Below are 26362 nucleotides of genomic sequence, written 5' to 3'. Positions count from 1 at the left end.
TTAATAATCTCTATTTCTTCTGTCTTCTTCTCTTCTTTCTTCTGCCTCTTCTCTGCTTGGTAGCTGCTGTTATAAGAAAGCACATTGAGGTAGTGTTATTCATTCATTGCATTTACAATGTACATAATGTTGTGTTGCATGATTATATGTTGTAATGGACCTTGTGTGTTCTTACAAAATAATTACTACGACAAAATTAATATTAAAATCACAATACGAGTCACACTTTACATTGAAAATACATAGAAGAAGATACTTTGATATGAACGCAATAATACAAATAGAACACAAACTTGGGACATTTGATATACAGATAGATTCAGGTAAAAAAGTACATGACATTTTTAAGCAAGAGCCACGACTCAATAATGAAATTTTTAAAGCACCAAAACATGCGATATTACATACTCAATTTCAATGAAATAGTGAGCAAGATACACAGTAACAAACAATGGTACACTATACTGTACAAATTAAAATATGTCAATGAAATATTAACGAATATCTCCTTTCAGGTGGGAGGGTTCTGCGCTTGAATCGATTCACTCGCAGCCGCAGCTACGTAGTGGGTTGGATCCCGTGAATCCATAGATTTACACATTTCTCTCAGAAATGTCGACAGGAAACTTTATGATCCCATTTCTGATGCAATTGGATTGGTTAGTTATTTAAATAATGAGCTCTGATTGGTCGTTGGAAATCGATTGATTTCGTGTCGATATCTCTGAAGAAAGTAACGTACTGAGCTGCTCTCGCCCCGCGCTCGCTGCCTATACCTGTCCACACTCTTTGTAACTGTGTAGTTCGATTGACATTTATAGTAAATTTTATATTATTCAAAGCTTCGTCACTTCGCTTGAGTCGGACTATAAGCTTGTTTCACATGACGATGTCAATTTTTTATTCAAAGACATTTTTAACGTCGTTCTTTGGAATCTAGCTTGACGCTTTGCATAATGTTTTTAAAGTGTTCACAGAGTGCGCTCGATGTGCGCTTTACGACACTCGTATTAGATTTTTATCGTATATTCTTATTGGAATGTTTTGACTACACAATCACAGAGACGAAAGAGACAGAATTATGTTTGTATGTGGGTATCTGTGCTCGACAGGAATTGTGAATTTATTACCATAAATAATAATTCTTTATAGCTAGACGATGGCCGGCCCATCCCTAGATTGTCTATGGTGAACTAGAACGAAATAAAGTCACAATTTTTGTTCATGACCGAATGAATGAATGTTTATTAATTCTTAATCTAGTGTGCTAATGAATCGTATTAATTTTATCATTTTAATGAATTGTAATATATGTTAATTGTGTACATTCCGTTAACGCTTAACATGCTTCTCCTTTAATATTAAAAATTGTAAAAAAAAATACTTCATAAGATTTTTGGGATATAAATAGAAAATTGTTTATATTAATTTATTGTTATAAAAAATGAAGTGTTAAGGACCTAATCAGGATGAAATTATAATATCGACTAACCTTTAATATTATTCTATGAAAAATGATAATATAATTTTGTAGAATGTTTCAACGAGAAGTCATGTTCCGCGTAAACGGAGGATAAGTTTCAATTATACTATAAATCACTAGGTTTTATAATCGCAGATTTTTAATACCGCATCGAAAACATCTTTTTTGTACAGAGGAATCTTTTGATGTAAAGAAATGAAAAGGCTTTAGGTGTTATCGGCTTTCTATATAACCTGTAGCTCTTTGAAATTTGCTAATCTTTTATTCTTTGTATATTAATAGTTAAAACGTTGTGATAAACATCATGTTTTTTCCATTAAAAATGCTTTGTTTTTCAGTTTCATTTTAAGATTATTATTTGTATATGAATTTAGATTTTTTTAAATATTCTTTTATTGTACCGATATTGAGATGAAATTTTATTATTTAATGTAATGATAGATTTTATTTATGTTTATTTGACTCGGGAGCATTTTGGTTCAAAGAAAACCTCGATAAGTAGAGTCGCAGTTCTGTAGTTTGTGACAAAAAGTAATAAAGTACATAAACAATAATGTGTTGTTTCATTTGATATCCCAGTGGTTCTTTTTACATTAAATTAAGTGATTATTTAATACGCTTTTAATATAAGTAACCGCCCTAATATTGTATGTTTATTTGCCTCAATATATTTTAATGTTTTCGTTAATCGATATGAGCGCATACGATAAATTGATTAAACTCAATCTCAAACATTCGAACTAAGATTTATTTATTCAATTAGACTTCTTCTATCTTCTAGAAGCACTTTTCAATCGAATTTTTACTTTTTTCCCTGGATTCGAAAAACAGTTTCTACGGAGAAGAAACTGCGTAGTAAGTCATTAAATCTTCATTACAGGAAGATATAGTCCCGGATACATCGCCCATTTTTGCAAGTGATTACTATCAAGCTAATTTTTCGTGAGTAGCTTTATTTTGATGAGATGCCCAATAATTTCATGTACGAAACTCTCGATTGTGGTAGCTTACAGAGGTAACAAGGATAAAAAATTTTGATTTGACGGTTCTCAAATATTTATTACGCAATTTGTAGGACAATATGTCTGTTGAATTATATAAGTATTAAATAAGTGAAAATAAAAAAATCAGCTGGTTAGTAATCATTTATGATGACTTCGTTATCGATACACATTGGAAAGGGGGACTCTTTGATCAAACCATAGATTTTGTAGGACAAATATTTTTTCGAATAATTTAGATAATTATCTTGAGATTGAACAAAAAAAAAACATTCAGTTAGTAATTAATATTTGAGAACCATCAAATCAAAATATTTTATCCTTGTTTCCTCTGGTAGCTACCACAATCGAGAGTTTTGTACATGAAATTATTGGGCATCTCATCAAAATAAAGCTACTCACGAAAAATTAGCTTGATAGTAATCACTTGTAAAAATGGGCGATGTATCCCGGACTAATAGTCAATAATTCCACTGATAATATAATAGATATGACGCTATACTAGGTTGTAATTCCATACTTTTTAAGCGAGTGTGAAGTGATTTACATTTTAGAGGATAAGTTGGTCCTGGAAGTGAAGATAAATGAGTAGGGATAAAGAGTTGTCGTTCAAATAGAAAAGCAAAAATCGAGAAACAAAACACAACACACGGCGCCTTATCCGATTGTGGTTTATTAAATCGCGGTTAAAGGGTCTTGCACAAAGTCATACCAAAAATCCTTATACTATATATTTTGAAGATGTTCATGACGACTTGAGATATCAGGCTGTATTAAAATGGCATAAAAATGTCAAGAGGGCATATACCTCGACCTGTAGGCTGCAAATAAGTAAAAAGTCACGTATTCAAAAGCCTGTTTTTGTTTTTAAATAACATGACGTGGTGTAAATTATAAAATTAGGAAAGTAATAGCTGTAGGTATAAAACGTGAAAGAATATGGAAAGCGAGTTTTTTGGATTTGAAAACTGATAAGTGATTTAAGTAGCCATTAATTAACCGATGATTAAGTACAACGTATATTGCTTCTCATTAAGTACAATGTATATTGCTTCTCGGGTTTAGTATTACGTTATTCTGTAGTGCAGAGAGGTTGTGTGTCACAACACATTTACAGTAAGTATATTATTGACAATTTTATATCTAGTATCAACTTTTAAGCTCACTATGAAGTCGTTTGTTTAAATATCAAGGGTCTTTAATAATTATTTCAGTAACGGTTTTTCTTATTTTATAAATTTAACTATTCATTATTTTGCTTGATATATTCTATATTAATATTGAAAATACATATATATACTTAAAAGTTAAATGAAGGTGCTTTAAAGTTCATTCTAACTATATTTACATATTTATCTATGATACCCATCATGTATATAATAATTATCATGTATATAGTGAATTAAAAATATATATATTTTTAATTCACTTCAATATAAATTCTATTGGTCCGGGAGCCAGCAGCAGATTTTATGACCAAGTTCCTCTCAAGCGGTAATTAGTAAAATGCATCAAAGTATAGTATTATGAAGCCTCGTGAACGTCAGCTGGAGCTCGGTTGGGGGGAAGAGCGGTTGTAGCCTCCCGTATCAGCTGACGGTTTTTCCACCAAGATACAGCCAGCTGACATATATATTTATCCACAGTTACATATAAGCTATCATCAGGTAAATTTTTGTTTGAGAGGAAATAACGGAAAATAAATTTTTCTTTAAATTTAACTTTCATGTTCGAGACACCAGCTGACGTATAATACACCATGTTGTAACCAGCTGACTATTTTTTTTCGTTGAGATATTGGGTTAGCTACAATTTGACAAATTTTTAGCTGAGAGGAAATGAATGAATGAATGTATTTTTTTTCCTATGTGCGTGGGAGGCTACAACCGCTCACCCCCCCAACCGAGCGCCAGCTGACGTTCACGAGGCTTTATAATACTATACTCTCATGCGTCTGACGAATTATCTCTTGAGAGGAAATAGTTAACCAAATTTGCACCTGGCTCCCTAACCATATCAAAAATCTTGTAACTAAGGAGAAATAAACAAGCCTACCTACTAAATATATTACAATTATTCATTACACTTGATTGTAGTTCAATCATTAAATAAAAATAAACAATATGTTACCACAATAATTGGCAGCCTTATCATTAACAGTGATCTCTGCCAGGCAACCACGGGGGAATATTATGTACCTACATAATATGCTTAGCAACTACTTTCAGTTTTACCTTACCTTATTTTTTAGGAATATATTAAAGGAAACCAGTATATAAAAACAATGAGTGACAAAAAGGAAACAAGGGAAGAACCATATATGGAAAAGGTGAGTTTTTAAACGACTTATTTCCATGTAATCTGTAATAATGTAATATTATTATCTGTGGCAAAATCGTTATTATGGTAAGTAGCAGATACCTACGCTTTCTTATTTTAGGAACTCCTATTGCCGTATACACATTTGATGAAAATTCGCAGTAAACAACTGCGAAGAAAAATTCCGATGTCTTTTAACCATTGGTTCAAATTGCCTGCTGAGAAGGCACAATTTATAGTCGACACTGTAGATATGCTACATAATGGGACTTTGTTGTAAGTATCATTTATAGTTAAAATAATTTTGTTGATTTTTAAAAGGCAGCTAACTAGGTATAGCTAATTATCACGGAAAGTATTGAAAGCTTCGCCAAATCCATTCTGATTTTAGCATTAAAGAACTGAAAAAAGAAGTGCGACTATTTCAGGATCGACGATATTCAGGACAACACATTATTACGACGAAGCATACCAGCTGCTCATCTTGTGTATGGCATTCCACTGACCCTCAACGCTTCTCTTCATGTGATGACCCTGATGCTTGACAAGCTATTAACGTTGAATCACCCGCGAGTACGTTACAACTTCGTTAAATTTAAAGGATAGATTGTAATTAAATTTATTTATTACGGATTCATCGACTGAAATGTATAGTTGCCCGCATGTAACTTAGCAGGGTATTGGCTCGGAAGCTTTCCTCACTACACAAAATCTTCCCAAGCTACGTGTCGACAGGGCACTTCAGGCCATTCACCATTAATTAAAGCTGATTGCTTGATATACCTATTCATATCAACTACCTAGTTAGTATAATTAAAATAAATATGAATTATAAAAAATCCTTACATAAAAATATATAATTGAGTTATACATAAACAATAGGTTGTCCTACACGTGTACCTATGTAAATACACAAACAAATATTCTGAAATTATACATAAGTTGAATATGATTAATCAACAATTAATACATATTTCCTTATAGCTGACAAAGTTGTACTGTGAAGATTTTCTAGAAATCGTTCGTGGTCAAGGCATTGAGGTATATTGGAGAGACAATTTTGAAATACCGACGGAAGAACAATATGAAAATATGATTAAACAAAGTTAGTATAACCATCAATTTACAAAGCATTTTTTGTATGTTTTTTATTAACGAATAATCTCATTATATTTTCGGAGGGTATATTTTCTTATTGATTTAAAAAAAATATATTATTAATACACTCCAAATGTTTCTCACTCGGATAGATACCCGAATTTTTGAAAAAATCAGGATATGCATTCTGCAGCAACATAATTTATCGGTCTATATTATTTCCATCTACATTTGATGGTAAAAATTATACATAGAATATTGGACAATTTCAGAAACCGGTCATATGTTTAGGCTAGCAGTTCGTGTGATGCAACTTTTCAGCGATTTTAAACACGATCTTAGTGAACTTCCTTTGCTAGTGGGACTGTTTTTCCAGCTGAGAGATGATTATTGTAATCTACTAGAGGAAAAGGTAACTAAGTTTATTTATTTGTATAAAAATTTAAAATGTCTTATTAAAAAATAGGTACAGGTGGATATCAATTTTCGTATTCGTTGTCAATATGCTAACCCGTAATCGGAATAGTTTGACCGATTTTCATGAAATTATAAGCTTAATATAGGTAATATAATTATTGCCTATCTAACGGCATACAATATAATGAAACCCGGAGAAACAACAGCCCTTAGCATGCATTATATCAATTATCTCCATTTTCTAAAAAAAAACAAAGCACGCATTTCGTAATTACCTATTGGTCTCTATTTTTCTAATATAAGGAAGAAAAAGATGTAAATTGAGTGATATTGTTTATTTTTTACATCAATTCTAATCAATTGTTCTATTGTTTGTTTGTAAACTTAAAAAAATACACGTTATTGAGTTAGCCTTCTTCGAAGTAAATATCATAATACCAAGCAAGAGAAAAACTATTTGATTGTTAACATAATCTTTAATATAATATATATAAATCTCGTGTCACAATGTGTGTCCTCAATGGACTCCTAAACCACTTACCAGTCCCGTTTCGTAGTACCTAGGATATAGATACCTACCTTTTACCTTCCATAACTGATAGCAATTTGTTTTTAGGCAGTCGAGGAATGGCCAGCTGAGAATGCTGATAATGGTAAAAAGGTAAATCCAATAAAATTATTATGAACTTGAAAATTTTCATTCATTATTTGTAATTTAAACGCATTAAACATAACATGCGAGATTAAAAATTAACTTGTTTTTATTCAAGGCGCCAACTATACCTAACCCAGATAATTTTTGCGATGATCTAACGGAGGGAAAGTTCACTCTGCCTATAATCCATGCTGCTAGTACCGGCGACGGACAGGGTGTGCTCAGTATCCTTTTTATTAAATATTATAATATAGTCGTTTTCTAACGTCGTGTATATAAAACTCTGTCACAGTATTACAATATATCCATACTAATATTATAAATGCGAAAGTAACTCTGTCTGTTACTCAATCGCGCCTTAATTACTGAACCAATTTGCATGAAATTTGGTATAGAGATATTTTGATACCCGAGAAAGGACATAGGCTACTTTTTACCCCGGGACATAGGACAGGTTTAATTCCGAAAATCCCACGGGAACGGGAACTATGCGGGTTTTTCTTTGTCTGCGCGGGCGATGCCGCGGGTGGAAAGCTAGTAGGAAATATATTGTAATACTGTGACTGTATATGACTTATGAGATAGGTACCTAGGTTTACTAAGATTTGAATGCCATTAATGATGAATGATGATCAATTAGTGGTGATTTGACAGTTTTTATAAGATTTAAACTCTTCAATCGTGAAATATTAAAGAAGATATTGAACAATCTTGTAAACTAATTTGTTTTCCACCTATTTCCTTTAACTCGCACAAAAGATATTCTCCGCCAGCGCACTCGCGATGTTTCGCTAAAGAAGTTCTGCGTCTCCGAGTTAGAGAGGCTCGGCAGTCTGAATTATACACGAGTGCGGCTGGAGCAAGTTGAAAAATCACTTCGAGCTGAGGTAACTATAATAGAAGAGATATTGCCAAATAATACACGAACACAGTGGGGTTTTAGTCGGTAAGAATCCGACATAACCCACGGCTCCTTCCCCGAGGTCCGCGGGTATCTTTGGAAGATTTCCCCACTATAAAAAAAATGTAGATGGAATGACCACAACAATTTCTTATAGACAACATCTAGATAAAAAGCAACGATATTCATCATAAGTCGTACCTAATGCGCGTCACACACGGTGAAGATACTATAATATTTTATGTTAAGATTCTCTAATATAAAACGTTACAGTATCTTAAGGTATCTGGTATCAGCATTCTGACCATCATTTTTCTTTTTGTCATTGCGTACTAAGACCCCTGTAGAACCGCCATCCTGTTACAAATGACCCACAAAATTTCGGGTCAAACGCGCTTAATGGATTATTACCTGAGGATCTTTCTTTCTTTACTAAACTGTTTTCTTAATTGACGTGTCCAAAAGACCAATCCTTTGATCAAATTTTTTACTTCCCCAATCTTACATTATACTGTAGGAAATATGGTCGATGAGGAACATATTTCAAATAAATTTGAAACATATTTTTATTTCAGATAGCACGTCTGGGCGGGAACCCCATACTTACATCTGCACTCGATGACTTGTCTTGGCAGTGACGTTTTTGCCACAAGATACGGATAGGGAAATTAATTGGGAATTATTACTTAACAGTATTTATTTATGTACTTAAATATAAAATCTATACTAATAATATTATAAAGAAGAAAGGTTTGTATGTATGTATGGTTTTCACGCATAAACTACTGGACAGATTTTGATGAAATTTGGCACAGATAATTTTTAGATCCTGAGAAAGAACATAGGCTACCTTTTATTGGGAAAAATGTACCACGGGCGAAGCCGGGGCGGACCGCTAGTTATTTATAAAAAATCATTAATAAATGTAAGTTGGATGTCGGATGTTGCAACCACTTTTATTAATATGTTAATAACCTATCTTTACCTTAACCACAGTTCCTTAACCTACCTTTTACCTTAGTTGTGGCCGTCGTTTCATCTAAACGGCAAGCATTATTAAATTAAACTATTATACCGTTTAACATTACCATAATATTTCCTTCTTATTATGGTCATCAAAGGATACCTAAGATGTCTTATTGAATTAAAAATGCTAAATTATTTTTTCACAACGCTCAATTTAACTAGTTCCTTTGTCGTTTTTCTTATAAAGAATATTTCAACGTATTATTGTTTGAATAAAGGTTTCTTCTGGTTGAATTCAATTCATTGAATTCCTTCATAATATAATTTCTTATTTAGATTCCTTTTCAGCAGTACCACAGAGCAAGTAATATAGTAATCAGTACCTAATTGTAGATCTCCTGCAGTTTAGTGTTAAGTTATAGTTCAACAAAATTCAAGAACGTAACCTACGACGACATAGAATAACATGACTACAATTTTGTGTCAATAGACGTTTTTTCTTTTTATATACCAGAGACTCGGTAGAAAGGAGGTAGGTACTCTAAAAATCGAAATCTAACATCTAGAATCGAATGCATTGATTACTTGTGAATAAAGATCATCATAAATTAATAAATTCGATTGACAAATGTTGGACAAATGTTTCAAATCCATATAGATTTCACTTTAATCGATGTTTTTAAGTAGGTTACCTCTCTTCGAAGATAAAATTGATAGACGTCAAATGTTGCGTATTAAATTGGCTCTACAATAGAAACAAGTTAACTAAAATTAGAGTATATCAGCTTGAAATAAACGTAACGATTTGTTATTGCGAACAAAAGGTACCTAGGTAACTTAAAATAATACGCAAGAAAACCGTCTTATCTCTCCTTCGATCAACGCGTGTCAACGCGTCGCACGTCCGCAACCATAAATTACGAACACAGCTTTTTTAAGACCAAGACTAGAAATAAAAATTATCAGATATCAGAAATCCGGTTTTTCCTTGTTTCAAATTTAATAAGAATATAATACAAAAATAATGTAAATTAGAGATTCTCGCACTACTTCGTTTGCATGCGAAGTGTAAGTGAATTGCACTTATAAGTGATTTCTTCCAGGCAACCAACTGAAGATGTTATAACAAAATATAAAAAGGAGGTGGGTAAAAACTAAAAAGTATAAGTACGCAATAATTATGTAATATAATACTAATAAATATAGGTAGATACTAACTATAAATAATAGGTACATAGTTAATAACAGATACTTATAAAATATTTACATAACTACGTACATATACCTAGTTATATTTTTTTTTTCAATGTTGTTTTTAGAAAATATTTCAGTTGTTACTAGTTTTACATTAATGAATCTTAGGAATGAAATAATGTTTATTTAATTATCTTTCAATTGACACCCTTTTTAAGTTAATGGATCCAGTAGTTATCTAGATATACCGCACAATAGAATGGCCCGACGGCCATCTTTGCTATGTCATAGCTCCCCCCTCCAAACCCCAGTGAAACCCCCAAAAACATGCCAATTAGTTCGTACGGCGGAGATAGGTCCCACGGAAATGAATTTTATTTCAATTGGGGACTGTACTAATTTATCGGCAAGGCATTCCAGAGGTTAATTAATGGCAGTAACCGTAAAGGAATAATATAAAGGTAGGTAATAGTGTGGACCCAATAAATATATTTGTCCATGGTAATATATAGTTAAACAATTAACTCGTTATCGTGGACTCGTTAAAGCTCGTTTAAAAAGATTAAAAAAGTCCTTTGCTTCTAAACTCGGAGCAATTAACTAGCTTCTAAATGTCCCCGAGATTTCTTAAAAAAAACACGGCATAAACTACAATGAAGTTTTATAAGTAAAGATTTTATTTAAATAATGACTTAGAGCATTTAAACGCTCTAAAAATAATGACTAATAATACATGCAGATGTTTAACTTGTAAGATTTAAGCGATAGGTTACCTTACGTTTTTTCTCAAACTTACCCGCAATTCTTATATTATTTCGATGCTAATTATATAAATAGGAAGTGTGTCCGTTTAACGAATTTATTTCATAGTGCACAGCGGCTTGGGACAAACGGTTAGATACAGAAGAAAGTTTTAATTAATTTCTTTATAATTATAGTGCAACTGGGTGGATTTTAGGACATTTCGTTATTTTCGAACTTATTGCCGGCAAGTAGTTAGGTAAGTATTTAAATATTTTATTCACATATAGATAAATAAAATATGGCCTCCTTTTTGTAAAGCTTAGATATTCTGCATGAACATTTGGACACTTATTAACTATTTAATTTTTATTAAAATGGATAAATATTTATTAAATTATATTTGCCCAATTATTGCTGTAATAAGTTTAAATTTAATTTGAATATTAGAGATAACTACCCGGTTCCTGAATTTGATTTTATTAACAGAAGAGTTTATTTAAAATGTAGCTACCTGGTTATAATATAATATATGCATTTTATTTTTAAAAATCTATTTTTGTTACCTAGTTACACATATTTTTTAAATGATCGATGATTACGACGATACAAATTTTTAAACGAACGACCTAAGTACCTGAGTACGAATAACTTAAAATGTAACTACCTACTAATTAAAAAAATATTGATTTTGTCATGTGATTAAATTGTATAAAATTAACACTTCCTAAGTTTTTCAGAGATGTCCGTGAAACTGAACAATGGAAAAGTTGAACAAAATGGAGAATTGTATTTAGAGAAGGTAGGAATTTATTCATAATTTTTATTTTACTTTCAACGAAGTAACTATTTCATCTTATAAAAATAAATGTTGAAAACCGTTGTAAGAAGAAGTAACCTACCTATTATTACACGATTTGGTAGGTAATATCGTGCCACAAAATCTATTTAGTTTTTTAATTTTTTTTTTCTGATTAAATGAGATAGAGAATTTGATACTGAATTGTAGTTCCAAGTCATTTTAATTGAAATTTAGCCGAATTTCATACACAACTGGGTCAAATGGATTAACAGTCTCTTATAGCCGTTATATCCATTCTTAAAAACAACAACAACAACAATATCTGACATTTATCCTTTATTCTAATAATTGATACTATTGGTCTAAGATCCGAATATAGATGAAGGTCGACCTATATTCGGATCTTAGACCATAATTATGTAATAAATGTTTCAGGAACTCCTAGCACCGTATACTCACATAATGAAAGTTCGTGGTAAGGAACTACGCAAGAGACTTCCAACCGCCTTCAACGAATGGTTGAAACTTCCCGCAGATAAAGCAGAGTACATTATTGATGCCGTGCATATGCTGCATAATGGAACTTTATTGTAAGTGAAATTACAGATTTTAATAGTGTAAGTAACTATATATAAAACTTTCTTTTTCATAAGGATGGTTTACAAATTACACCTTACGAGATTCGGGTCAGTTGCTTTTACTTAGGTACATGCTGTAAAGCGATCCAAAACAAATTTTGAACAAAATTAATTGGACATTAACGAAAGCAATTTTTATTTCATAAATTGTTATTAATTAATTAAAAATAATATGAAAACAATAAGCGTACCTTACCTACAAACCTCGGAATTATTTCATGATACTTACTTTGATAAACCATTTTTATTTTTTTCCCTTATCATACCTACCTAGTACCTACCCGCATAAGTATTTTTCGGGATTAAGTTCTATTCCAACTCGGAGCTTAGGTACAAATGCATATTAAATTAAAATTTTATAAAATGCAATTTTTGTTTCGAAGATTCGATGATATTCAAGACAACACAATGGTACGTCACGGCCTCCCTGCTGCCCACATCGTGTATGGTCTCCCACTTGCCATGAACGCGGGCATTCATGTGATTATCCTAGTTTTGCAAAATCTTGAGAAACTTGGTCACCCTCAGGTAACTGTTTAGTCTTATCTTCTGGATGCAATGTTAAAATGTATATTATTAAAAAATATAGTTCTGGAGAAATCGGAAATTTTCATTTTATTTTTTAAAATTTCTTGAATTTATACAGTGAAACAACTTTGAAAATAGGAGGGATTCTATATTTAGGTCAAAATGACCCACAAATCTCTGAAATCGATGCATATAATAAATACGTTTAATGCTCACAATTCCACATTTACAGATTGGTAAAATGTTTAGTGAGGAATTTCTAGAAATAGTTCGTGGTCAAGGCTCAGAAGTGTATTGGCGAGATAATCTGCAATGTCCCACTCAAGAACAATATGAACATGTGGTTCAACAAAGTAAGAAATAATTTCGCATTTTTGTATAAATAAAATCTTCAGTTTATTGCGATAAAAAACAGTATTTAATTTGAAATTATTTTAGTATGTATATACATATGTTTTAACTGCTAATATAATGCCAATGCTGTGAATCTATAATATAAAAATGAATTCCTTGAAGTACGAGAATGGTTCTTATGTAGAGAAAACGTAAACATGTAGGTACCACGGGCGAAGCCGGGGCGTACCGCTAGTCTATAATATAAAAATGAATCCCAAAATGTGTTGGTAAGCGCATAACTTGAGAACGACTGAACCGATTTCGATAATTCTTTTTTTATTATATTCCTTGAAGTACGAGGATGGTTCTTATGTAGAGAAAACGTAAATACATATGTACCACGGGCGAAGCCGGGGCGGACCGCTAGTATTCCTATAAACATAGGTAATTTTTATAAGAATCTAGAGGTCCGCCCCGGCTTCGCCCGTGGTACATATTTCGCACTAAAAGGTAGCCTATGTCCTTTCTCGGGTATCAAAATATCTCCATACCAAATTTCATGCAAATTGGTTCCAGTAGTCTAGGCGTGATTGAGTAACAGACAGACAGACAGAGTTACTTTCGCATTTATAATATTAGTATGGATTGCTATTGTTTACAAACGAATAATGAATTACTGTCCCATTATATTTAGGTATACGGTGGAAAAAAAATATATTCCAAACAAAATGAATGAACCTAACTACTTCAATGGCATCATTAAAAAAACATTAACAATTTTTCAGAATCTGGCAACATGTTCAGACTAGCTATTCGTTTGATGCAGCTCTTTAGCGACTTTGAACACGATCTAAGTGAACTAGCCCTTACCGTGGGCAAGTATTTCCAGTTCAGAGATGATTATTGTAATTTGGCGCAAGAAGAGGTACTTAAACTGAACATACCAATAATATCTCTTTAATATATGATAAAAGTTCACATTCTATAGTATAGGTAACATAATATACCTACCCACTAACCAAAAGGCAAAAATATAAACCACGCCTTTCAATAAAATTGGCAATTGCGTGTCCAAATTTAAGGAACGCGGATACAGTACAAGAAACACTTAACCATACGAATTACCTGGCGACTTGGGAGCGCTTAAACGGTTATGGTTATTTAAGCGCTTGTTTTTCGTCTGCCTAAAATTGAACCGATTATGACGGTTTTTGTTAGGGATAGATGTTAATTATGAGAGTAACTACTGGTAACTTTACCATTTGTTAAAATAAGAATTAGTGATGGCTAGAGCCATCTTCTTCATTCGTTCGTTTTCTTTATAATTATATAACACTTATCTTCATTTATTAATTTTTAGGCTGTGGAAGAATGGCCAGAGGACCCCAGTAAACAGGTAATTAATTATTATTGTTATTTACCTTGGACTACCACCTTTTATAAGTGATAATATGATAATTAAAACTTTGATGTTGAGACTATTACAAAATTATTTTCATGTGATGATTTTATTTTTCAGCCCAAGAAAAACCAAGATAGCTTTTGTGATGACTTAACCGAAGGAAAGTTTACCTTGCCTATTATACACGCTCTTAGTACTCCGGACGGACATACAATTCTTAGTATCCTTTTTATCACAGATCAACCCCTTTTTATTGTTATAACCATTGGTCCATAATAGGAAATAACGATTTTTTTACTGCGAAGAAAGCGTTTAGGGTGCGTAAAAAGCAAAATTACCAATCTTCTATTAGATGATACGTGTAATATTCAAACCAAATCTAAAAAATAAAATATATATCAAACTAGATGATATGTTCAACGATTCTGTTCAATCAAAAACATAAAATATTAAAATTGACTCGATAAAAAAAAATCACCAAGTTAGCTCTAATTTTCACACTTTTACGTTTTCTACTTAACATGGTAATACTTATTATGATTTTTTTTTCATAAACAATTATATTAAAACATTTGCAAGATATTTGTCAGAGCATTTTGTGTAATTACTTTTAGTTTTGGTTTTATCTGCGATAAACCACTTTTGGCGCTCTTTTTTTCTCGAGATAAACGTTTGGTTTTGTCACGATAAACGTCGTCAACCACTGTACCAAGGAGGCGATCAAAAGCGTTAAAGAAAGCGTTAAAACATACCAAATTAGGGCAAAATAACCATGTTTACTTTACTAATAGATAGTTTAAATTATTATTTAAAAAAAACACAATAGCTTTTACTTTGTTTTAAAATAGTCTCATCTCCATAAATTTGACCACATGTATTCTTGAGTTTGTGGACTGTGTGTGTGTGTGTGTGTGAAAACAAAAATGATCAGTAACATTTTCTTACCTCACACCTAAGATATTCTACGTCAGCACACCCGAGATTACGAGTTGAAGAAATTCTGCGTCGGTGAATTAGAAAGATTAGGAAGCATGCAGTACACACGAAATAGATTACGGAGCATTGATAAACATATGAGAGATGAGGTGAATTCAAAGTATTTTTATTTTATTTAATACTTGATGTATGAATGGTCCCTTCTTAAGATACCTACGACGACCAAAAAGACCCACTAGACCCAAAGAAGCGTGTTACTCGCTTATTTTGATAATCTGATCTTTGAATTTGATATTTTTGGTTTTATGGCATTCAAATGCTTATAAATATAAATTTACAAAGAATAGAAAAAATCGATCACGAGGCGGGACTCGAACCCGCATCCTTTCGCGCCAATCCGGGGCGGATGCCTAACCAAACAGAATATAATAAATTCGATCGCTCTGGGTCACGGGTGGCCGAGTTGGTTAGGCATCCGCCCCGGATTGGCGCGAGAGGATGTTGGTTGGATGGATGGTTCGAGTCCCGCCTCGTGATCGATTTTTTGCTATTCTTTATAAATCTATATATTTTTTTCAGAAGCCATTAAGCGCTTCAGAGGTGATAACATACGAACAAAACGAATGAGCTAGTATAAGAATACGAAATAAGCACCAATTAGTTTTTCTATATTCAATTTACTATTGAACACAGCTTGTTTTTTTCTTTTTCCAAACGGATTTTCGTTTCGTTTTCAGGTGAAGCGTTTGGGCGGAAATCCGAAGCTAATATCTATACTGGATGAAATGGCCGTATAATGAAACAACGTTCAAAGCATTCGGTTTTAGTATGGCCGGTGGTAAAGGCATCGTTATATTTATTTTAATGTATATTTAATGTGTTATTTAATATTTTCAAAATCTATTATTTTAATAAATATGAGTTAATAATACCCATACATTTTTTTCATACGCTCTCCTAAAGGCCAAACTACCAAAATACCAAACATACTCAAACTTTGTGATTGTACGACGTACCTACTGGTTCATCGATTTTATAACAAAATGGCACTATGTTGCTGTACAAAATCTGCAGATATAAATAAGACGAAAAATATAAAATAAATTTTATTATTTAACACTCGCTCAACCTTGGAACCTTACGCGTTATTCACACATGAAATGAAAGGATAAACATAATTTAAATAAAACACCAAAATATTCATTTTACTTAAAGCTTTATTTGTTATAGAATATTATAAACATGAAGTCATTCTAATTATTAAGAGATTAAAATACAGCACTACATCTAATTTTTGTATTGTCATTAATTCGGAAGACATTTGGTATTGGTAAATGGTGTAATTAAAAATAAAAAAAGGATAATTATAATAAAAATATATTTCCAAATAAAAAAAAAATCCACATTATCAAGACTAAAATAAAATCGAAAATTTTTGCTGGCAGTTTTGTTTCTTTTATAGGTCTACCAGAATCTGATGGCATATTTATATTTAAAAAATAAAAGATTTTCATGTGGCAACTTTATTTGACAACTATCAAATTGGTTGTCAAATTATTTGTGTTGATGATAAATTTTTAGGATTTTGTCTTCAAAATCTTCGAAATGTTGATAAAACCGCTGCGATCACAAGCAAGAGGTGTTGTTTACAATGTGTATAGGAAAATATTCGATGAAGAAGGGTCAAACACATCACAATTTTCAATTTTAAGGCGCATGAAAGATTTTATTGATAAGTTGGACTTACCCGTTTTGATACTTTAAATTAAAAATGTTATAAATAGGTAACTATAATATTGTTTGTTGATTAAAATATAATTTTATAAAAACTTATTACAGGAGTTTCCAATTCGGCTATTTGTCAAGTCCAAGGTGTACAAGTCAATTTTATAATGTGTTAATACTTACGAAAATAAACATGATTTTATTTTATTGTTGTTTTATTTTATAAAAAAATTATAAACAATCGTTTAATATATGTAGTAAATAAGTTTTGATCTGCATAATCATTACATCCATATTTTCACATGCCATAATTATATATATTCAAATATAGGTATGTGTAAATACATACATAATACATATTATGTATTACCTTTAGAAAAGTAATATGTATATTATACATGAAATAAGTACCTACATAATAATACGTGGATATCTCATTATTAAATACAGTATTATCCACTTGTGTAATGTGACTAAAGATATTGAGGACAAAATAAAAAATACACAGTATCAAGATCGTTCAGTCCATTTTCCCTAGGGTTGCACACTCAAAATTTTGATTTCCCAAATTGCCATGAGATTCTGGTTTACCTATACAACACGACATTTTACAACACGATTGTATATCTGTGGTAAATGGTGACTCGTTATAATTTCGATTTCTTATTATAATAAATACATAAAATAAATAACATACATACATAAAATAACTAATAAAAACAGCTTAGTAACTTTTCCACATATTTTTCTTAAGTTGAACCTTTTAACGCTAGCAGTTGATCGTTCTGAACACGTGATTTTCAGTTTTTAATTATATTGATATGCAAAATACAGGAATAATACAAATAAATTGACATTACACCAATAAATCATTATTATCTAGGAATTCTACAACTATTATTATATTATATATTCTTATAACTGCTGGATAATAAAGTGAAATTCAAATAACCTTGCCTACTTATAGCCTTTGATTAAGTGAGCTACCTTACTGCATAAACTTTCAAGCGTAATCATTTCGGAATAGATAATTCTAAAGGTAATTTTTCTTTAAACGATAGTAACTGATCAGAGTAAACAAACAACAGAGACGTAATAATTTACTGTTTCCAAATTTTGTTTGCTCAATATCACGCCAAATATACGAAAGATATAGGTACCTACCTACTGTCAGTCGTATTCTGTATCTACTATTTCTTACAAATGATGTAGAAAATTGATTTGATTCAAAATATACTTAGTTTGGAAACTAAACAGTTGAATAACTTATGCGGCGATTACACCTAACGAGTACAGTGGCGAGTCAGTGTCCTCGGCCGAGTGTTCGGTTGGTATAAACACTTCAACGAGTGCTCGGCCGAGTACTCGGCCGAGAAGAGCGGCGAGTCAGTCACTAGAATCCCAATTTGTTTACTCGGCCGAGTACCCACTCGCTATCCCGCTCGGCAGGTATAAACACGCACTCGTCGCGTCACTCGGCCACTCGCCACTCGTTCGTTTCGTCATTGTATTTTTTCAAAGAATTATTATTTTTATTTATTATTTCTAATAAATCCCACAATTCGTTAATAATATCTGGTAACAGCCGATTTAAAACCCGTTTAAATTCTTTTTTTTTTGATCCATTGCAGACGTCCGCGTCGTGATCAAAACTGAACTGACTCGCCGCTAGTGAAATACGTGTAAACACCCACTCGGTTCGGCAACTATCTCGGCCGAGAGCGTATTTACTGACTCGCCACTGTACTCGTTAGGTGTAATCAGCGCATTACTGCTTGAAACAAATCTTAGCGTATTTGACAAAAGGCCTTTAGGCAAATAATTAATAAAGTAACCTGACCGTGCTATGTAATTCCTAACTTGCTGGTAAAAGGTATGACTGATGACTATATTTTATCGACTTATCGTAATGCAATTTGTAGATTTCAAGGCCATATGATAAAGTATATAAGTAATGTAGAAAATATTTCACAATCAACACCCACGACTTATCCCTATATCTAGTACATCGCTATGCCCTAATAGTTATAATTGCACATTAAAAGCTTACATTATCTACTGAGATTAAATAATAAATGCCATACATACGCAATCTAAGTACTTTATGGCCTGAACTATCTTATTTTAAGAATTTTCAACAGTAAACCCTACATCTCATCGAAGAACCTAAAAATCAGAGACAAAATTTTATTTCTTCGTAACGTTCAATAGTACTGCATTTTTAACTAAATCCGAAGCATGCCGTATCAAAAATGAAAGCACGTTTAAATATTTACTTATTATGTATTTGATTGTATGTTTTATTACCATACTTGAACAGTTCTTTTCTTGGTTGTTTATTATAAACAATTAAGTAATTGAAATTCGTTGTTTTATTGAAGAAAATCATAAGGCAAAGTGTAACTTTTTAATCTGAAGATAAATTCAATAGCATTATCAGTTGGATTCAAAACAACAACAACAAATACAAGTAATTTTTTAATGAATGTTTTATACTTCGTGTAATTTATTAAATTTAAGCTTTTGTAATAATACTTGACTAGCACACTATGTAAAATCTTCATAATATTAAAACCTGAATATTATAGTTTTGCAAATAGGGTCCTAGTTTCATATTGTTCTCTTTAGTTATTCGAAATAAAAGGAAAAGGTTATTTATTTTGACAATAAAAGTCAAAAATAAAAATCTTATTTTTTTTCATTGTAGTGTTGTATTATTTAGTTTGCTTTTGAAATAGCTTTAACATTAACTTATTGAAATAACTTTTAAAATATTCAGATTTTAATAAACAAACGTCTAGGCATATATTTTATTAAATTATTAAAACAACTAAGTACTTAGCATAATTAAGTAGTTGTAAACTATAAAAATAAAATCTTGAAAGACAGTTAAATATAAATGCAAGAAAATTTATGTAACAACTAAGCTAAGCCAAAAACAATGTTTGACAAAACTAAGACAATTAATTTGGTATAAGATTTTTCAACAAATAATAGTTAATGTTCCCTAAAATTATTATTATTTTAATAATAAAAACGCATTTAAGTCACAAACAGCCTTCTAGATAATAATCAAAGCTAGTCTAAACTATATTTGCTATAACGAATCTAAAAAAAAATATAGCACAAAAATTTACATTAATAAAAATGTGTAAGTAAATCAAGAAATCATTTCGCTTACAAAGTGATAACATCATTATTAGATATTTGCATAAAAAGTAGTCATATTTATAATGACATCTACACGTTTTCTTTCGAAGTCCATGTAAAAAAAACATTTAAAAATAACAGTTAATTTATGTTAAAGAAGGCCTCACTAGTAAACTGTGTTAAACTTCTTCAAAATACGTTAAGCAATTTTAGTTGCGTGTATATAAATACCATTAATAAATAATATAATGAACTATTATTTGATAATATAACACTATAAGATGGTTATTTAAGGAACACAATGAGACATAAATATGGCTTTTTCATACGCAGGTAAAAAAACTTAAAGTATCCAATTAATTAGCTATTAATAAGGTAAAACAATAACTTTAAGAAATAAATCAACATCTGTTGAAGTTTAAATGCCAAATCGATAACAATAATTATATAAAATTTTAGGTAAATAACGAAAACAAATATAATGTACCGAAAATTATTCTGATGTCTTTTTGGTGTCGGTTCCGCCAACTTTTCGAAGTTCGTCCAGAAACTCCATTAGATGGGGATTGCCGCCTAAACGATCAATCTGAAAACATAAAAATATAAATTTAATAAAATTTAAAATACTATAATGTAACTCTTGACAAATTTTATTGAGTTTCGATCCGCTGTTTGAACATACAACAGAGTAACAAATAATCTAAATACACCATGAATATCAACAGAGAAATCGCGGATAAGCGACGGACAGAAAAAATAACTCATTACAACGAAAATGCCGGTCCAAATAATTTATAAATTGTAATACGACGATAAACAAAAAATCAGAGGGAACTTTCGTTAGAATCGTCTGAAAAAAACGACCAACACATTATTTTAGAAAATTTGCATGTTTAATTAACCGATTGTGATAGACGAAATTTAAAAAATACATCTAAGTTTAACTTTACATAGTTAATTAAATAATTAGTAATTAAATTTATTTACCTCGGCTCTGGCTTCTTTGTCCAACTCTTCAAGCGTCTCATGAGTGTATTTGAAGCTTCCAGCTTTTTCTAGAAGCTTTATACAATATCGCTTCACTTCAATATTGTGTGTTCGTTGTCGAAGAATATCTAATAAATACTTAGGAAATGTATTGCGCATTTTTATCACAAATTAATTAGTTATAATGAATTACTAACAAATCTATAATTAATAATGAGTATTATAAAAATAAATAAACAATAATAATAGTCTTTCTCTTTAATTAAAACACATAATAATCATTTATACTAATAAAAACAGGATCATTAAAATGATAAAATATAATTTAAATATTCTTATCACGCCATTAACATTCGATTAAAATTAAGTGTACAGTCAACTGTGTAACAGTCACGTATATGCAAACTCCGAAGAAATAACTTTAAATATTTTGTCATATTAAATTTTATAAAATGTAATTTTAACTTCATTTAAAGTTAAATAAAAAACATTTTAAAAAGGATACGCAGTATTTGATTGTCACCCTCCTGGTTTCTGATCGCGTGTATTATTGGGAAACTAAACTTTCCCTCAGAAATGTCGTCGCAGTAGCTTTTGTTCTCAAAATACTGAAAGAATACGAATGTACAACGAATTAAAACGAATATAAAAACAATGTATATTTTTTTAGCACACTCAGAATAAATGATAATAGCAATTGACCAATACAAAACTAGGTATTCATTTTAAATATTTGAATATTTTTCATGTTTAATCTTTAATAACCACAATAAAATATGAAAAAAGAGGAAATAAAGATAATAAAATACCTCTTGCAAGCACAGATTGCAATAATCATCTCTAATCTGGAAATACAATCCCAGGATCGAAGCTAGCTTGCTGAAGTCAGACTTATTGTCACTGAACAGTTGCATCAAACGTATTGCCAACATGAACAGACCTCCAGTCTCTGAAATTAATATGTATTTGTATTTAAAGTGCTCAAAGTGTTGCTGAAATCATAAACATTTGACATTAATAAGAATCTTAATATTTCGTAGACCAAAGTTTATCACAGCCATGTTAAAAAAATTTGTTCATTGCGTAGTAAACCACATGCTTTTCTCAGATTTTGCCTAGATAGCGAAAAGTGAATATTCCTAAAGTGCCTATGGCAAAGTGAATGCGCTTTGGGTAGTGGAATAAGTACTGGGAGAGACATTCAACTAACTCCTCTGATAGATTTTTTATTTATTTATTACTTTCTCATTTTTAAATACACCTGGCATATTTATCTTATTGAAAATATTTTTCTCCTGTCTGGTTATATTTCTAGTAAATAAAATACATAGTACTAACTTTTAATAGTCATCTCTTTGTACTCTTCTTCAGAAGGGCACTGAACATTGTCCCTCCAGTAAATCTCCATGCCTTGACCACGATGGAGTTCCAAAAGCTGTTCTGTGTATACCGATGTCGCCTATATTGAAACCATTGAATAAAACAAATGTATATAGGTAATAATAATAAATACATAGGGTTATGTATGTTATTTTCTAATTTGTCTCTTTGTACGGTTTAATTTATATATTGTAGTACAATTATTACTAGGATTTAATCGATTTTGCAATCATGGGTCATTGGCTTATCGGATAATTACGTTTTAGTTAGGTACTCCGCTTCTGAAATTTATATTATATGTATCTTGATTGAATATATTTTCAATGTTTCATTTATGTAAATTACTGATTAGCGCATATGACAATTTTACTTACTAGTTTCAACTCTAACAAATTAAACAACTATTTAAAGCTCACAATATACATTCAAAAAAATTACCAGTGGGTGTCCCAAATTGAGGGTTTTCTCGAGAGCTATCATCATCACATAGTTGGCTGCGTTGATCGTACTAGCGATGCCGTATATAGAGTGCGCCACTGGAATACCGCGACGCAGAATCGAGTTATCCTCGATGTCATCTAACCTGGAAAATAATCATATGCATTGTTAAGTAGCACATTTTTATAAGTTGTTATAAGTATAAGTGGCTATTGTTTGTAGCAAAAAGTCAAATGAAGTCTAAGAATAAATATTGTTCGTAGAGGCTGGACAAGCGTGCAAAGTCAATATGAATTTTGTATAGATGCCACTGATTAGTTAGGTTAGCAACCAGAACTAGATATATAAGAAAATGGATTATAGCTGAAACAATCATAAAAGTAATGAAGAATAGGAATATTTAGGTCAGACTTTTTCTTTGTTCCAATTGCCAGAAGAATTAGCAATGTAGAAAAAATCTAATTGAAAGAACTATTATTAAAATTATATAATGACAACAATGTTGAATGTCTATTTTAATTTAACATTATAAGCGTTATTCAAATGAGCTCTAACACTTTTTCTAAATTGATAAAACATTTTACTTAGTTTTATATAGATTTTTCTCTTTAAATAGATTGTGGTTAATCCTGAGAGCAATTATAGCCCACATTCCAATTATTTTCAATTAACTTCACATTGGTTTCTGTCAGTGCTTAATTGGTTGAGTTTGATAACTGTTAGTGTGCTATACTAATTGTTTATAATTAGTTAGTTAAAATTAGGAACGAATTGTTGAAAATTTATTTTATGGTTTACTGATTTCAGTGAAATTTCAACAAAGTTTGACATAAAGAAATCATCACTACATAGTATAAAGCAAAGTCGCTTTCTCTGTCCTTATGTATGCTTAAATCTATAAAATTACGCAACAGTTTTTTATGCCTTTTTTTGAGATAAAGTGATTTAAGAGGAAGGTTTTAAAGATATAATTTATTATGTATTAGACAAAGCGTCGCTAGTATAACATAAAGAAATCATAATACATTTTAGATTTTACTCATTTTGCAATAGAGTAAAAACTAAAATGTAAATAATTGTAAATAATAATTAAAAATAGCTTTAACATTACAAAAAATATTGAATAGATGAAACAAAGTTCAGGTATTAGTCATAGGTCATAGATTAGGAGGCAGTAAAAAAAAAATTTAATACCATATTTTTTTTGATTGAATCAGAGGTAAATACTAAATATTAAAAATAGTTCTATTCAGGAGTAGGTCAAATATATTGTAAGCAAGGTCAAGGACAGTATAATTGTGAGGTTTATCTTCATAGCAGACAATGCTTAATAAGTGCATGAGAATAAGTCCTGAGTCAGTACAGTACTGTATACTTTATTATCATAATGGAAAACATCTTATATTTCATGTATAACTATATATAACTGATTTAATGTGATCTAAAATTGTAAAAAAATATTAAAATAAAGAACAAACAATATAATATTTTCCATTGTTGGTTCAAAGTTTCTATTAAATATATCAAACTATAACTGAAAATGTGAATGACCACTCTTATTAGTAATAACTGAAATCTCTAAGTTTCGATTATTTAATAAAAAAAATATACCAGCATACTTTGAAAATATACATAATGGTCTATTTTATTTTCCAACAAATAGACCTATATTTTGATTTTACATACACTGTACATTGTAGAATCTGTTTGTTTATGATAATGAGTGCTTATCGGTTGAGTTAATACACATATAATAAAAATAATAAAAGACTCTTAATTTTATTGGCATAGTGATCAGTACATTTGACTGCAGATGGTGAGGTATTTGTATTAGGAATTTTTCAATCACACCTTGAAGTCATCAAGAACTGGTAAAGCTTAATCTTTCCCTGGTTCAGTGAATTACAAATAGAACAAAATTCATAATTTATATGAAAAAGAAAAATTATATTTGTATGTAAATTAGCTCTTTCTTATTGGAATTTTTTCCTCTCTGAATGACTTGATGTAAATAATTTTATAAATTAATAATTTATAATTCAGGCCCCGGAATCACAGACACAATAGAAAATCTATTGTGTCGTGGCCCGATTGGGCCATTTGGGGCTCAATGGGTTAAGTGTAAATTATAGCAAGGTACTCACAATAAACTTGAATTGTGCAACATCTGGACAATTTCCCCAATAGCTTTTAGTTTATCATCATTTACCCGTAACCAGTAGTTAAATGCAACTGTTAATTTGGCTCTCATCTGCTTTCCTGGCACTTGCTGGATATAAGTGAATGGCAACAGCAGTTTCTTTAACAAAAAAGTACATTATTTTTAAAAACCATTCGTTAAGAATCTATATTTAAATATTTAATGAGTAAATTTATTAGTTTTTAAAATATATTTATCATAATATTTTACCTCTTCTTGGCTTTTATTCCCAGATTTAGTAAGTAAGTGCGTCATTTTTGTATTTAAGTGTTTTATCAATCGGACAATTGGATGAAATGAATACAACGTACAAATGATGTAAAGATTAATTCGGATACTGCGGTTTGCGGGTTGCGGCACTGCGGTTTAACGACTAGGTATCTAACAAATAAACACAGTCTTTTAGACAGTTCCAATGTATTTGTGAATATGATAGATGCGATAGTCTGATACGGTCAAAATAATTAAAGATGATCAATACATTAAATTTTTTAATTGCCGACTGAACCAAATTACACAAATTCACATCCACAGTAATTATTGGGATTGGAATTTGGATGGTTCTTCTGTTCTAAAATCTGTCATGTGTCATCGCGAACATTTGACACTTGTGACTTGAGTAAAGCGTCTTTAGCGTCTTATTCACGGTCCATCCCCGACGTACGTCAGCTCAAGGCCGCGGTGCTGGATGTATCCTACTGACGATCGTGCGCGCATCAAGCATGGCTAGGGTTGCCAACTTTTATTTGAAGATATAGAGTATATCTGATTTTAAAGGAGGTAAATATAGAGTAAATAAATATTTTTAAAAATGTATTTTTTGTACTTTTTGCAGTACCTAACAATTTAAAGTGAAACTTTTATTACATCGTCTCGAACTTTTTGGTCTGTGTAGCGCATGTCGCGTGTATCGCGGCTGCCGAGTAGGTATACCTACTCGGCAGCCGACCGTCACGCGACATGCGCTACACAAAGCAGTGTTCAGAACCGTTCGAACAGTTTCACTTTTACCGTGGTTTCATAAAACCACACAACATTTTTTTTCATTATTTTTAAATGAATTAT

The 26362-nt window shown here is 31.0% G+C and overlaps 4 protein-coding genes across 7 annotated transcripts in view; 3 read left to right on the top strand and 1 right to left on the bottom strand.

The window, feature by feature from the left end:
* tmod (tropomodulin) overlaps positions 1 to 2037 on the top strand; it is a 59803-nt gene extending 57766 nt beyond the window's left edge. For both annotated transcript variants that reach the window (XR_016457147.1, XR_016457146.1), the window contains exon 11: positions 516 to 2037. The gene's annotated coding sequence lies outside the window, so the exon portion shown is untranslated. The remainder of the gene's footprint in view (positions 1 to 515) is intronic.
* Positions 2038 to 3454: 1417 nt separating this feature from the next.
* Positions 3455 to 8809, top strand: LOC149905327 (terpene synthase-like). The gene is made up of 10 exons (XM_090106264.1): positions 3455 to 3600; positions 4736 to 4813; positions 4925 to 5079; positions 5232 to 5376; positions 5788 to 5908; positions 6174 to 6313; positions 6935 to 6979; positions 7089 to 7197; positions 7733 to 7860; positions 8450 to 8809. The coding sequence occupies exons 2-10, from the start codon at positions 4769 to 4771 to the stop codon at positions 8510 to 8512; spliced, it is 951 nt and encodes a 316-aa protein (XP_089962390.1). The 5' UTR covers positions 3455 to 3600; positions 4736 to 4768; the 3' UTR covers positions 8513 to 8809.
* A 1353-nt stretch (positions 8810 to 10162) lies between these two features.
* Positions 10163 to 16496, top strand: LOC149905326 (terpene synthase-like). Of its 2 annotated transcripts, XM_090106185.1 has the most exons (10): positions 10163 to 11034; positions 11508 to 11577; positions 12013 to 12167; positions 12599 to 12743; positions 12976 to 13096; positions 13865 to 14004; positions 14440 to 14475; positions 14599 to 14701; positions 15439 to 15566; positions 16155 to 16496. In XM_090106185.1, the coding sequence occupies exons 2-10, from the start codon at positions 11518 to 11520 to the stop codon at positions 16212 to 16214; spliced, it is 948 nt and encodes a 315-aa protein (XP_089962311.1). In that variant the 5' UTR covers positions 10163 to 11034; positions 11508 to 11517; the 3' UTR covers positions 16215 to 16496. The 2 variants fall into 2 exon arrangements, with proteins under 2 accessions (XP_089962311.1, XP_089962310.1); XM_090106184.1 differs by lacking the exon at positions 10163 to 11034 and having other exon boundaries at positions 11308 to 11577.
* Positions 16497 to 16778: 282 nt separating this feature from the next.
* On the bottom strand, positions 16779 to 25858 carry qm (geranylgeranyl pyrophosphate synthase quemao). 2 transcript variants are annotated; one of them, XR_016457136.1, is made up of 9 exons: positions 25508 to 25858; positions 25242 to 25396; positions 23098 to 23242; positions 22618 to 22738; positions 22089 to 22228; positions 21785 to 21887; positions 21280 to 21407; positions 17748 to 20878; positions 16779 to 16870 (listed from the first exon to the last, which is right to left on the bottom strand). XR_016457136.1 is itself a non-coding variant. In XM_090106186.1 (8 exons), exons 1-8 carry the CDS (start codon positions 25550 to 25552, stop codon positions 20786 to 20788), a joined length of 930 nt encoding a protein of 309 aa, XP_089962312.1. In that variant the 5' UTR covers positions 25553 to 25858; the 3' UTR covers positions 16779 to 20785. The 2 variants fall into 2 exon arrangements, 1 of the variants encoding a protein (XP_089962312.1); XM_090106186.1 differs by having other exon boundaries at positions 16779 to 20878.
* Between the last annotated feature and the right edge of the window lie 504 nt (positions 25859 to 26362).

The sequence above is a fragment of the Colias eurytheme genome, chromosome 10, assembly GCF_061535395.1.
Source record: "Colias eurytheme isolate Ceu_HAF_F1 chromosome 10, ilColEury1 Martin Lab GWU primary, whole genome shotgun sequence".
NCBI lineage: Eukaryota > Metazoa > Arthropoda > Insecta > Lepidoptera > Pieridae > Colias > Colias eurytheme.
The sequence above is the reverse complement of the archived record's forward strand: the minus strand, read 5'-3'. Positions and strand labels throughout refer to the sequence as shown.

Excerpts from the sequence above, each read along its gene's own strand:
- LOC149905327 (XM_090106264.1), top strand. The coding sequence starts at position 4,769 with ATGAGTGACAAAAAGGAAACAAGGGAAGAACCATATATGGAAAAG. Across the intron at positions 5,080-5,231 it reads CTACATAATGGGACTTTGTT|GATCGACGATATTCAGGACA; the intron begins GTAAGTATCATT and ends CGACTATTTCAG. Across the intron at positions 5,909-6,173 it reads TGAAAATATGATTAAACAAA|AAACCGGTCATATGTTTAGG; the intron begins GTTAGTATAACC and ends GGACAATTTCAG.
- qm (XM_090106186.1), bottom strand. The coding sequence starts at position 25,552 with ATGACGCACTTACTTACTAAATCTGGGAATAAAAGCCAAGAAGAG. Across the intron at positions 22,739-23,097 it reads TCAATTTGGGACACCCACTG|GCGACATCGGTATACACAGA; the intron begins GTAATTTTTTTG and ends GTTTCAATATAG. Across the intron at positions 21,408-21,784 it reads GGGTGACAATCAAATACTGC|ATATTCTTCGACAACGAACA; the intron begins GTATCCTTTTTA and ends AGTATTTATTAG.
- LOC149905326 (XM_090106185.1), top strand. The coding sequence starts at position 11,518 with ATGTCCGTGAAACTGAACAATGGAAAAGTTGAACAAAATGGAGAATTG. Across the intron at positions 14,702-15,438 it reads GGACGGACATACAATTCTTA|ATATTCTACGTCAGCACACC; the intron begins GTATCCTTTTTA and ends CTCACACCTAAG. Across the intron at positions 15,567-16,154 it reads ATAAACATATGAGAGATGAG|GTGAAGCGTTTGGGCGGAAA; the intron begins GTGAATTCAAAG and ends TTTCGTTTTCAG.